The sequence below is a fragment of the Nanorana parkeri genome, unplaced genomic scaffold (genome assembly GCF_000935625.1).
Source record: "Nanorana parkeri isolate BGI_ZX_2015 unplaced genomic scaffold, ASM93562v1 scaffold666, whole genome shotgun sequence".
Taxonomy (NCBI): domain Eukaryota; kingdom Metazoa; phylum Chordata; class Amphibia; order Anura; family Dicroglossidae; genus Nanorana; species Nanorana parkeri.
Genome location: NW_017306934.1, coordinates 345,903 through 360,086, shown reverse-complemented (window position 1 = coordinate 360,086; position 14,184 = coordinate 345,903). Strand labels below are relative to the sequence as shown.

General features: G+C 43.2%; 1 protein-coding gene across 1 annotated transcript in view; it reads left to right on the top strand.

The window, feature by feature from the left end:
• The window catches only part of SPEF2 (sperm flagellar 2), a 127,684-nt gene that overhangs the window by 18,877 nt on the left and 94,623 nt on the right, over positions 1 to 14,184 (top strand). Inside the window, exons 4-9 of the mRNA XM_018563455.1 lie at positions 2,064 to 2,234; positions 4,532 to 4,672; positions 8,221 to 8,300; positions 10,543 to 10,732; positions 13,143 to 13,331; positions 13,867 to 14,054. Of these exons, the coding sequence (XP_018418957.1) occupies positions 2,064 to 2,234; positions 4,532 to 4,672; positions 8,221 to 8,300; positions 10,543 to 10,732; positions 13,143 to 13,331; positions 13,867 to 14,054 (959 nt within the window). The remainder of the gene's footprint in view (positions 1 to 2,063; positions 2,235 to 4,531; positions 4,673 to 8,220; positions 8,301 to 10,542; positions 10,733 to 13,142; positions 13,332 to 13,866; positions 14,055 to 14,184) is intronic.

The window sequence follows — 14,184 nt, the reverse complement described above, 5'->3', positions numbered from 1 at the left end:
CCAGTATTTTGGGGTATCTCTAAATTGATGACCTGTGGGGGCTTTTAAAGCGTCTTCTATGGACTTTTTGGGGTACTGGGGTTTTTCGCCGTTTTACGGATGCACGCAATTTGTAACCTGGGCATGTTGGGTATCGTTTTACTCGTTGTAACCTCATCTTTTATATTTCATTAAAAAAATGGGTATTTTGTTGTGTTTTGGGGCATTTAATTAAATTTTTCACTAAATATTGGGGTTTAATAAGGAGTTGCGCTAATATTGCGCAACATAAAAATTTGCAACTACCACCATTTTATTCTATAGGGTCTTGGCATTCAGAAAATATATAATGTTGGGGGGTTTTAAGTAATTTTCAGGCCTAAAATTTGGAATATAACATGGGTGCAAAAAATGAAAAAAAGGCCTCAGTCATGAAGGGGTTAAGCAATGGATTGCATACTTGTGTGCGTGCATGTTTTTGAGCAGGAGCCCATCTGCAGGTAAGCCTCTTACACAGCCTCTTTTGATGTTAATTTTGTCAGAAAAGTTCCTCGGGCAGCTGTTTAAGTATATGTTTACAGTTCTTTTGCAGAGCTGTTTTTTCTAGAGGTTGTGGTGCCCATCCCTCTGTTTTTTTAACTACTTTTAAATGCCCCTATGTCTCAATTCTTCAGAGCTGTGTCCCTCAGTGGATGATGGAGAAAATAGGATTGTGTTCTTCCCATAAAACCCTTTTGTTGTAGCCCCCTCCCCTCATTTTCTTCACACCTTTTGCTACAACTGGCAGGTGCGAGGTGGGACAGGCTTTTATTTTTTTGTCCTATTGTCCAATTCTCCTGGAGGCAGCAGCATAACCCTAAGTCTCAGAATTCTTCAGAGCTGTGTCCCTCAATGGGCTCAGAGCAAAGGATTACCGTATTTTTCGCTCCATAAGATGCACTTTTCCCCCCCCAAAAGTCGGGGAAAATGTGTGTGCGTCTTATGGAGCGAATCCCTATTGCCAGACCCCCGGAACATGCAGTTTCTGAAGCAGAGCTAAATGTAGAGTGGGGGCCGCTGCTTGTTTAATACAAGTGATCTATTCAGATCACTTGTATTAAAACCGAGCGGCGGCGATCAAGTCCACCCCGCCAGTGACCACGGGATAGGAGCTCACCATAGAGCCCCTAGAGCAGACGAAGAACGTTAGTGTGTGAACACTGAGACCGTGGTCACTAACACTGTCTCAGCGGTCACTAACTGCAGCTTCTGTAACAGTTTCTGTCACAGAACCTGCCTGCGTCCTATGGTCCGGTGCGCCTTATGGAGCGCAAAATACGGTATATGGTAATAACAACAAATTCCTATTTTTTGTGGTGCAGTTGTTTCTATTCCCCTCCCATTCCTTTCAGTACAGATTGTACTTAATTACAACGCTAGGTCTACAAGATTTTTAGTGTGAGTGTTCCGTGTTGTAAGACCTTATTCAATAATGAGTTCTTATTCGTAAGTGCTAATTGTAGAGTACAGTAACCCACAGAAAATGTCAGAATCCTGCTTGCACTGTTCTAACAGAGTGATAGTTTGCTGTAGATGTCTGAACTAACTTATAGAGTAAGTTCACCATTAGGCAAAGTCACACCCCCCCTGCACCGTGGCAGCTGCTGCCTGTCCTGATCTGTGGACTTGCTGCCATTTGTTTTTCCCAACCCCACTAGCTGCACCTGTGCAGACAGCTTAGAGTTGAACAATGGCGTGTCATGAATATCTCCAGTCATGGATACCTCCTGTGTCTAGTTTGCAAGGGGCTCCACAGGAATACTAGGTTCGTTCTGAAAATGAACACAGGTACTTTATCACTATTTGTCATATACCTGGTGGAAGACCCAAATGATGAGGGTGGCTTCTTTTGCTTCTCCAGCTCAAAATCCCCTAATTGGGCACTGCTGCTGCCTGAAACCAGATTGCATCTCAAACGTTCAGTTTGAGTGGACTTCATAAAGCCTGTGCGCTGAATCCATGGTCAACCATCTTGATACTTCTGTGTAATTGTGTTTGAATTAAAAGCTGTTGCTCTAAACAGTGTGTTTTGTGTTCTCTTGTAGCAAATGAAAACATTGGTCCCTCGCCAGACAGATTTAGATTTGCAGCAAGTGAGCGAACAGTTTGAACTAATAGCAAAAGAGATGGATGAGAAGATGGCCCAAATACAGAACGGTGAAATCATAAAAATGCAGAAGATACAAGAGGAACTAAGAATGCAGGATATTGAAAAGGTAACGTGAATGTAGATAATCTTCATAGGTTATCTGGTTCTGACATGCACAACATGTTACCACTGTTGTCTATCCTTTGATGTGCTTTGCTGTAAATTCTATAGTCTGACAATGACTTCTGTATGTTAGAGCTTTTGCAGTGCTCGAATTTCATTGTAAATTGTTGTCCCTTTAAATGAGATTTATATGTCAGAACTGCATATTGTCATACAGATATTGTTACTTAAAGTGTATTTCTACTTTTGCAGCCGAATCAGGATAACACCTACTTTTACATGTGGCACATGTTCCTTATTCACATAGCATAACTTTATAAAATATATAAAAAAGGCTGCTCATTGCTGCTGCTTTTTATTTTACCAGAAGGGGGCTAGGGGTCATGTTTACCACAATCTATCCTTACTGTACTGTGCCTTGCAGATCTTATTATCTGAGATGTTCACATTGTCTGTCCTAATAAAAGGTTTAAGATCTCAAGGCTCGGGGAGTGCATTGAATGCTAAGAAGCCCCCTATGTGATAGCAAAGAGGATGTGACAGGTCCTCTTTATGGAGATATTAGGGGTCTCTAAAACCCCTAATGTCACCTAGGGACCCCCAAAGCCCCATTGAATTGAATGCTAAGAAGCCCCATTAAAACATTGAATGCTAAGAAGCCCCCTATGTGATAGCAAAGAGGATGTGACAGGTCCTCTTTATGGAAATATTAGGGGTCTCTAAGACCCCTAATGTCACCTACGGACCCCCAAAGAAGCTGATGAAGCAGAGACTTGCTTCAGCAGCTTCCCTCTGGCTACAGAAGCCGGAGAATGACTTGCAGATCTTATTATCTGATATGTTCACATTGTCTGTCCTAATAAAAGGTTAAAGATCTCAAGGCTTGGGGAGTACATTGAATGCTAAGAAGCCCCCTATGTGATAGCAAAGAGGATGTGACAGGTCCTCTTTATGGAGATATTAGGGGTCTCTAAGACCCCTAATGTCACCTAGGGAACCCCAAAGAAGCTGATGAAGCAGAGACTTGCTTCAGCAGCTTCCCTCTGGCTACAGAAGCCGGAGAATGACAGCTGAATGCGGAAGTGACGTAATACACATAATTCCTGCATTCAGAAACCAGGGAATAGATCAGCGGGAGATCTTGTGCTGAGCTCCCTCCGATCTCTGGTCACAGAGCTGCCGTACCAGTCCCTGGCCCTCACAGGGCACAGCAGAGTACGGGAACGAGCGGGGGCGGGCAAGGACGTTTATAAACGCCCACCGGCATCTAGGACTCCACAGTCCGGCCGTTGTTAAAAAATGTCCCTATAATATATTATTCAGCAAGTTATTACAGTTAGAGCCCATGTATATAATGAGTCAACAAAAAAGGTAAGACATATTTTTGTAGATATTTTTAGGCATGCTGTGCGAATATGAACATATAATAAATATATAATGGGGGTTCTAAAATTTGGCTGCAAAGATAGAAATTCACTTAAAGTGACATTAAACCCTCAGATTTTTTAACATAAACCAATACTGTAATGTGTGCCTTACTGTAATCCATGGTTGTTTCCCTTCTCTTTGCTGCTCTTCCTTTTAAATCCTCATGTCTTCTCATGCTGGGGAGAACTTAACTTTTCAGCTCAGGGCCTCTTCCTGTAGTGCTGGCTCAGGTTACAAACCTATACAAACGGATACACGTCGCTAGTTTGTGTCCTCCCGTTACCCTTAGGAGAACTATGGGGAAAAGCCCTGACCCCATAGTTCTCCTTTAATAAAACTATTACAAAATTGTTATCTTTGATCTCTCCAAAACCAGATCTGCTCATGGTACCATGTTTTTTTGGCAATGACAAGTTGCAACCATAGATAAATTACTGGCGTGTGAGAGCTAACAGACCATATCAATATATGCTTATATGCATGTCTATATTTTGCTTAGTTGGCAGTTGTAAAGGCTCTCAGAAAACAGGAGGAGGCAGATTTGTCAGTTTTAGCCAGCCCATTAACAGTGGCAGAAAAAACAAACTAATGGGAAAAAAACATTTTGCCTTATAGAGAACCAGCTCAGCTGTGCAAGAATCTGAACATTTAGGGCACATTGACACTTTATTGTTCTTTAAACGCAGAAAATGAATGCTCTTTATCTCATGAATTTCGTATGCATTGCATAAATGGAGCCTATTTATTTGCAACAAGGTAAAAGAAAACAAAATGTGGCGCAATGCTGGCGGTGGAGAGGGAATTACATTTGGGTAATGGGTACTAAGACCATTACAATACAGAAAAAGTTTGCTTATTGTTTTCTTTCACTAGCTTCGCCAAGCAAGAAGAAGACAAAATGAAATTATGGCCCGAATTCAGGCAGCCGTTGTGCAGATTCCTAAACCTCCACCAAACCGAACTTTGAGAGCCATACAGGCACAGAAGATCCTCAGGAAGAAGAAAGAAGCAGAGGTACAATTATTGTCATTCATGGTTTTGTAAATGAATTCCACTTACTATATGATAACAAAATATTAATATGCTATATTCACCTGGGTTAAACATAAGTGATTGGTAGGCAACTAGCCCTTCCCGGTCTGAAAGGATGTACTGAGCAGAAAGTAGGAATGCACCAAAATTTTTGGCCGCTGAAACATATCGGCAGAAAATGGCACTTTGGGCAAAATGCCATCTTTCGGCGGAAATTGCGGTGCACCTATGGCTTCTCTCCTCCCTGCTGGACGCTGTTCTGTGTCCCCTCTATTCATTTATTTTTTATTAAATATTTTTATTTTTTACTTTACTTTTAGGGGCTTTGGGGAAATATTAGGGGTCTAAACAGACCCCTGATATTTCCCTTTTAAAATAGAAAAAGAGATTGAGAACACAGAGTCCTCATTCTTTTTTTCTGTGTCCCCTGTTACAAATGAACAGGAATCCTCTCTGAGTGTTCCTGTTCATTGATAACATGAGAACAGAGTATGTTTACTATGACTACAACTATGAATGAACAGGAGGAGATGTAGATCACTTCCCATTCATTCATAATTGAGGATACAGTAAACATACCATATCCTCAATTATCTACAAACACACAGCGATCGCTGAGTGTTTGCTCTCGCTCTCCTCTCTGACACACTGTCACAGGAGGCTGAGCGAGCGGAGCAGGGAGGAGAGCTCTGCCTCCTGTGACAGCGCGGCCTATCTCTGCCCACACACCGCTCTGCCGGACTGTGATAGAAGGCTGAGAGGTGTGGGAGGAGAGACAGCGGCCGCTCACAGCGCTCTTCACCCACATCGCTCGGCCGGCTATCACAGTTTCTCTCCCCCCGCTGGGACACATAGCAGCGCCCAGTGGGGAGGAAAGAAATCAGGGATGTGCCAATGTATCGGCAGGAAAATTGCACTTTCGGCATTATGCCAAAAGTGCCATTTTCGTCCGATATGTTTTGGCGGCCAATATATCGGTGCATCCCTAATCACAATGCATGCAATAATAAGGAATATGGTTATTCAGTAGTTTCCCCTTGCAGACCTCCTGCCAGGGGAGCAACAGCAGCACAGACTGGACAGACCTGACAGGCCACTGAGTGCTTTCCTGCATGCTCCCTGCTCCATTAAAAAAAAATGTATTGATGCGCAGGCACCTGGAAGTGCTTTCTGTGTCCTGACAGCAGTGAATTAGCTTTGTTGGTAGCACATCTGGTTTGCTTTAATTTATTCCTTACAGTAGCAAGGGAGAAATAAATGTTTTTATAATAATGATATCCTAAAAATGAGTACCAGACATGAATCTCATTACCATCACTACCAGGCATTGAACGAGATCGGATCAGATGTTGTGGTACTGGTACTGTGTCTGGTACTCTATGACCATCCTCGGCTTGCACAGATGAAAACAGTCTAGTGGTGTTGTGATATCCTGATTTGCCACAAAGTTTAAGACCGGTTTCCATATTTGTTCTGTTACCATATGCCGCATGTTATTTCATGGATTGGTTGCAGTAAACATTCATTTTGAATGGTCTGCCAAAGCACCACATTGACCTCAATTTGCACCTGCGCGTTTTTTGTTTTAATGTACCACAATGCACAGATGGCTCACATCTATGGATTTTGGTGCCCTAAAATGCAGGTTTGTTGTAGTGAATTGATGTAAAGCTTCTACCATACTCACCTCTCCAGCATCCCAGACATGGCGGGTGGCTCCGCCCCTAGTCCGCCCACGTCACGCCCCTCCTCAGCTTAAGCCGCAAATCTTCACTTGTCCGGCGTACCTGCAATGAATGCGGACGCCGGACAAGCTCTGCGAATCTCCGCTCCTCCATCCTGATTGAGAGCCTGCTCCTTGACTCCCAGGACTGCCTGTCTCCTCCAAGGACATTCCTGTGCCCAGGACGCTTCAGCCCTGCCTCACACATGGCAACCGCTGATCAGAGAGACCAGCCACTGCTACCAGCATTCTGAGCATTCCTTGGAAGTTCTGCCTCTCAGACTAAGAGTGTCGTGTGCACAGCTACCAGCAAGCATTTCCTATCATCAAAGCGGATCCAATTCTAATCACTGTTATTGACTGCTACTTCTGTGATGTGAAGTTAACATTACAAGTTACCATAGTGGATCTAATTCTAATCACTGCTATTTGATGCTACTTCAATTGAAGTTACTATTACAAGTTACCATAGTGCAGGGCTCAAAATTTCAAGTCCTGAGCTACTACCCAGGCCTTAAGAGTTACTCGCCACCAGTTGCCCAACCTTGCCCCTACCCTGCCCCCACCTTAACTTCGCCCCTAAACACACCCTCCAAAATTATTTTATGAAATTACACTTTTAAATATTACATGCAGAATAAAGTTACAAAAATAAATATTAACAACAACAATATTAACATAAATCAATGTAAACATTGCTGCCCTCCACATCCCCACATATAAAATAATACACTCTCCCCCTGTTCTCTGCCCCCCCACACATAAAATAATTTACCTGTTCCCTGCCCCCACATATAAAATAATACCCCCCCTTTCCCTGCCCCCACCCCACATAACATAAAACAAAGAGCCCCCTCACCTGCTTGTCTTTCTGCAGGGAGGAGGCGAGGAGGCACGAATCCGATCCCTGGTGATCCAGTAATGATTAGTAAGGTCTGCTGCAGACCTTACTAATCAATCCTTTTAGAACGGAGCTCAGAACTGTCAGAGCTTAGGCCGAAAGGAACCGAGCCAGGACAGCAAGGAGCAGCTTCTCTCATAAGTCAGGTACACGGTCCGGTCCGTGACCGTGTGCCTGACTGAATTTCCACTCGCCTGCACTGCATTTCCACTCGCCAAATGCGAGCAGGCGGGTGGAAATTTTGAGCCCTGCCATAGCGGGTCTAATTATAATCACTGCTATTGACTGCTACTTCTGTGAAGTTGACATTACAAATTACCATAGCGGATCTAATTGTAATCACTGCTTTTGACTGCTACTTCTCTGATGTGAAGTAAACTTTACAATTCAAAGAGCTTTTTGGTCTTGTTTAGGTTGTCATCCGCAGCTGAGTTCCATAGCAATCATTAGAGGTATTATAAGTGGGAATGTGCATTAGGGTGCCAATAAAAACAAATGCCCCCATAGACAGTGCACTGCAGGTTATCTGTTACTGTATGTGTTAAAGCAGTGACTATATACGAGCCAAGCTAACCAATGCCCTACAGATCTTATTTTTAGAATGTTGCATCTGACTGTTTTTGCTTTGGCTTCTCTATCCTCGTTTTCTTAAACTGCTTGCTAGGGCAGAGGGAAACACGTAACTAAGGTCAAATACAAATCTTCTCACATCAACATCAATAAAAGAAACATAAAATGTTGTAGCATTAACTTTAAGTTCATTTTCAGTGCAGCTTTCATATGCTCTCTCTGACTCCTTTTATTTGGTTTATGCTGTTTAATTATGTTATTGATCAAATCATTTTATATGTATCATGAACACAAGATGGCGGTATAGAACAGCACAATCATTTTGTTTTTCCTTAGGAGGTTTACCAAGAATTAGCAAGATTTGAATATTCAATGAAGAAAGATGCTATGATTAGCAGCATCACACCAAATGGAAGGTATGTCTGGATGTTCTACTGTCCAAAATTTCTAGTTATCCTGGTCTAAATTGACAGGCTGGCTCTTATTCAGAAGTTCCGATGTGCTTGAACTGTATCTGTGAACTGGTCTGTGATTGTGTTTAAGGCAGTATCAATCAGCATAATTCATAGTAGTGTATACACGCATTCTGCACTGCTATGTGCTCGACACTATACTAGTGGCCTATACTAGTGGTATATAACTGTCAATTTAGATAAGGCCTACTGTATTTAATGAAAATCTTCATGGCTATCTTCAGTATGTGGTTAGGAAAGTGAAGAAGGTGTACATTATGTAGATCCTCAAACCCTTCAACTCACTGACCCCTTCATGAAGTTTCAGATTGTTCATCAACCCAAAACATTTATTTACGGATGCACCGGTTTTCCGTTATCGAGTACGAGTGCCGATATTTTTTTCCGGTACTCGCCGATACTGAATACTGGTTCCGGAAGTCCCATTAAGAAAGCCAGGTGTGGAATGACTCGCCACCTGGCTTCCTGATTAGCCGGGAAGCCAGGCGGCGTGAAAAGACTCGCCACCCAGCTACACGATTAGCAGGGAAGCCGTCTCCATGCTCCCTCATCACCAGGTGACGAGGAAGCATGGAGCCAGCTTTCTCGCAAATCAGGAAGCCCGGCGCCATGTAATGACTTGTTGCCCAGCTTCCTGATTGGTCGAGAAGCTGGCCAATCAGAAAGCCTGGCAACGAGTCATTACACGGCGCCCCCCCGGCTTCCTTATTGGCCAGGAAGCCGACTCCATGCTCCCTTGTCACCAGGTGACGAGGGAGAATGAAGCCAGCTTTCTAGCCAAACAGAAAGCCGGGGGGCGGGTAATAACTTGCCGTCCAGCTTCCTGATTGGCCAACTTCCCAACCAATCAGGAAACTAGGCAGCAAGTCATTACACGCTGCCTGGCTTCCTGACCAAGTGACGAGGGGGCATGGAGCTGGCTTCCCGGCCAATCAGGAAGCCGGGCAGCGGGTAATGACTGGCTGTGCGGCTTCCTGATACCGGAAGCTCAGGTATCGGACTAGGCATCGGAGCATTTGGGCGAGTACAACACAGTTTGATGTGGGAGCACTCATTGGCTCTCTAACAGAGTTTGAGGTTGCGGATACGGGAAGTGAAGGTCACTGATATACAACACAAAGCATGAGGCCAGTTAAAACACATACCTGATCTCAAGTTCTCTCTCGCTGGAGGCTGACCTTCCACACTGGGTAACACTATCTTGCCGCTAGCTATTTCACCTTCAGTACTAGGGAATCCTCAGAGACCTCAAAAGTTTAATTGACCCCCAACTGACCTTCCAACATTTATTGTCCATCTATTGACCGCCAGATATTATTTTTAGTGCAGTTGTATTTTATGGACCCCCCTCCTCCTTCCCTCCATAGTAGATTCCCTGTGGATAAATAATTATCTACAGTCCCATTCTTGGGATCTTCACTGTGCAACCCTGTACAGAGCCTTTTCTTCCAGAGTGGACCTATTGTGATTGCCACTCATTACTATGGATTACCCTGTACTCCATTGGGGGCATGAGTAGTGACCCATACATAGACACAAACAAGGTTTGCAGCATGCATGCATGCATGGCAGGTGCACCGCTCACAGTTACCTAGTACAGTTGAGGCTCCCAATTTGCCATTCCCTCACTTCTAGAGACAGTGCTTGTTCTGGTGTTGAAGGTTATGCCGCAGATGTGGACTCTGCCTCAGAACTAGCATTGCTTCTAAACTGAGGCAGCCTCCATTACTGAATAGGAGCCTTGTCTGTGAAAGATAACCATTATTCTGATAGATTCCCTTCAAAACCCATCTACATTGAAATTTACCCCCCCCCCTCCCCCATCCCCCATCCTCATTTAAAAAGAAATGGTCCCAAAGCAGTACTCCCTCTCTCCACACACCATTGTGCCACACTCCTCATCCTCCTTTGGCCCCAGCTGCCACTCCTCTTTCAGTTTGAACCCACATTCTGTGAGTCCAGACTGTCTCTATAATGTATTAAAGAAGACTGGCTACCACAGAAAGAAGAGGACCCCAGATGTCATGTGACTGGAAAGAGAACAGCTACAAAAAAAACTAAAAAAGGGATGCAGGGGGTGTATTGGGATTGAGGGGGGGGGACAACCTGGATTTGGGCTTTTAGGAGACACTTTTCATTGACTAAAAAAAGGATCCAGATTGTAAAATATTAAATGTTCTTTCAGAAGTCCAACATTACAAAGAATAAAGTCAAATGGCAGCATTGGTGGTGGCGTCTTCAAACTAGAATCTAATGATGATTACCTAAGAAAAATTCAGAAGAGGCTTGAAGAGGATACCACGGCACGTGAGCAGCGGGAAAAAAGAAGACGCAGAGTCCTAATGGAGCAGCTTGTCGCTCATGGGGCGCAAGAGGTAATCACATATTATATTCCGACTACAGCAACAGTCCTTATTCAGTGAGGCAAAGAGCAATCCGTAAGACTTAAAGCAAAACGATGGGGGTCAGTGTTTTTCCCCATAGTTCTCTTAAGGGTCACAGGAGGACACAAACTAGCGTCCTCCCGTGACCCAATGTTCAGTATATAGCGGGCTACAGCTGGCTCTGCCTATCTAGAGACAGAGCCAGCTGTGCTTGCCCCCTTCCCCGTCCGTTCCTCTAGTCAGCGCCGGAGGATTGTAGCTGGGAGGGGGGAATCCCTGCAAGGAGAGGTGACTGACAGTCACCACTCTCTGCAGGGACATGATCGAGAAGTGAGCGAGCGACGCTATGTGTTCGCTCACTTCCCGATCTATTGAGCCGATTTTCACTCACCTCATAGTTCTCTTTTAAGGACCAGCAGACCAAAATCTGAATAAAGATTTAATAATAAAAAAAAAAAAGACTAGCAGTAGCCAATCGGTCACCTTCTTGCCGTGTTCTGACTGGTCTATACTGATGTCAGGGGTAAGCACTATGAATTACTCCTCATTATTTCTCTGTATTTTTATGTATGGACACGTGCCTGTTACCTTCCATTAGTGGTCACAATGTAACAGAGAGATGCATAGGAAATGCACTATTTCCATTGTAAATGTATGTAAATATAAATGAAACCATGAAATCTGTTAAATATGTAAATAAGGAAGTTATATTTATTTCTAAAGTGGGTACATTTAGATATATTTCCAATGGAACTGTTTTGTACTCAACATTGCTTTTGACAAACACAAAGAATGATTTGCATAAAGGGTTCAGCACACTTTCTCCTGCTTAAATCTGTGAGAAAATCTTAACAAGTAGATAAAGAATGTAAACAGACAACTAACAGCATATGATTTAGGACATTTAGTAATCGGTCATTGCAACTTAGTCCAGAACATTCCCTTTCATGCAGCTGAGAAAAGGCACCTAACCGGTACCAGGCTCAGAGTCCAGTAGCTGAAACAGAAGGCAGATTTGAGGTATAACAGGCCGGGTTTGGTACACAAGCAGACGGTAGTAGTATAGGAGCAGACAGAAGCGTAGTCAGAGAACAAGCTGAGGTCAGTAGCCAAAGGTATCGAGTATGAAGCAGAAGACGATGAGAGTAGTCGGTGAATCAGCAACCAAAGGTCGGTACACGTGTAGCAGTTTGAGAGGATTGTATCACAGAAGGAGCAGGAAGCAAGATATTGGCAGGAGCACAATAATCTGGCAAACAGGAAGTGCAGAGGCATGGATTAAATAAGAAGTTCAGGAGGAGGAGCAAGAAGTTCAGAGTTCAATTTCTCGGCTGGTTTTCCAACATGGTCGAAATACAAAAGTTGTGCGACCGTACAGTAGAAACGGTCACACGCCTTCCATACGATCGCGAGCTTTCCCGCGATTCTCGTACGAGAATCCTGCAGTGTATGGGCACCTTTATACAAGGTTTCAAAGTGGCTCAGCAGGTAGAGCCACTGCCAGACACAGCAGAGGCTCTGGGTTCAGATCTGGATCCTGACAGGTAGACGGAGCAGGGGCATTTGCTGCATGTTCTCTGGAAAAACCATAAATTTGTTATGTACTTGTGAGATGTTGTCTAACACTTTAACCAGACTTTCCATATGCAATTGGAATGTAACCATTTTATTTGTATATATGGATACCTGATACTGATACTGCTGATCAATACACTGTGGAGGCAGCAACGAGATCACTATTTTTTGCTGGAAAACTAATTGCAAGAAAATGGGTTGCACAAACTCCAATTTAAACTTCCTATCTCCAGTAATAATTGGCACAACAATAAAATGATACTATATAATGGTACACCACACCCAGATGCGAGCATGTCTCATGTGTCCCATTCATAATTTGGTGTACATGGGTGTTATAACGTGTTCCATTTACAATGCTCAGTCTATCATCGTTTATAACAATAAAAGAAGGGGGATGTTTTGCAAGATCAGTGTTATCAAGATATTGCATGCCTTTAGTGGAAAGACTGCTCTTCTTTCTCTGTACCTTTTCCCACCCTATTGTTCCCTTTCCCCTTCTCATTGTTCCCTTTCCCTTGCCCTACATTTTTTGTTTTTTATCATTGAAAACTTTGTTAAAATCCAATAATAAATTAAATCTGATTAAAAAAATCTTCATCACGAGACACACTAAGTACAATGTTTATTACCCACACCAGGTTTTCTGTTAGGGATGTTACAAGCGCTGTATCTATATTGCACTATGGGCTGCTATATAGGTTAGATAGCAGCCTATTGTACTGAGGTCTCTGTAGTGTGCAGTGACATGTACTGGAGAACCAAATAATAAGAACCAAATAAGCCCAATGCTACTAGAGTAGTTCTAATATTGTCCCTTTTTCAGGAATCATTTCGGGAGGAACAACTTATTAACCGTTTGATGAAACAATCTCAGCAGGAGCGGAGAATTGCTGTCCAACTCATGCACACCCGCCATGAGAAGGAAATCATAGGACAGAACAGAATCTTCAGAGAGAAGCAGTACCAGGAACGACGCGAGAGAGAGTTCCAGGAGGTGCTTGACAGAGAAGCGGTATGAAAGTGACTCCTCATCATTACTTTGATTGACTCAAATTTTACCAGGACAATATGGGCTTTTGTCTATGGCATAAGCTTGACATAAGTTTATCATGCATCTGAGATCATTCAGAATTCATTGACAAGTACAACTGACCTGCAACTGACCTCTTTCTGAGTTTTGCATTCCCATAGACTTGTACGGGAATGCAAAACCTGCTTGAAGCAAACAAGCAGGTCATAACAGTGACCCTCATAGCTCTCACATCTGACCCCCTACTGGATGAACTGAGCATTACTACCAGTATGGTCACTCATACACAGCCTAATATGCAAAAGCAATATTGACCAATCCATGCATTAATCCAATGACCTGGCAGTGTAGGAGATAATGACCAAGTGATACTGAGCAAAACAAAACCTGAATTTTTGGTCACAAAATGTCTTAATTCAACACCTTTTCCCCATAAAAAAAAGAAGAGAGATCATCAACTGCCAAACTCAGCAAAGCTTCATATAAGATATTAATGTATACCTGTGCACTATTACAGGCCTTGCAGCATCAAGCCAAACTGGATGCCGAGGAGCAAATGCGGAATGTTCAGGAACTACATGACCAGATAGCAGCGGAACGAGTGCAGGCACGATACAAAAAACACTATGGCATTTGTCAGGAAATAGTGAACCAGATTGTGGATCTGGTGACAAAGACAGGAGAATACCGAGAACTAACTAACAGGTGAGAGATTTCTCTTAGTGAATTTGTACTTTTCTGGCCTTAGATTTATAAATACTAAGCTTAGTGCATTACAACGTAACGTTTAAGAATAATGCCAACATAATAAAATTCCTTCAAAGAAGAATTCCAG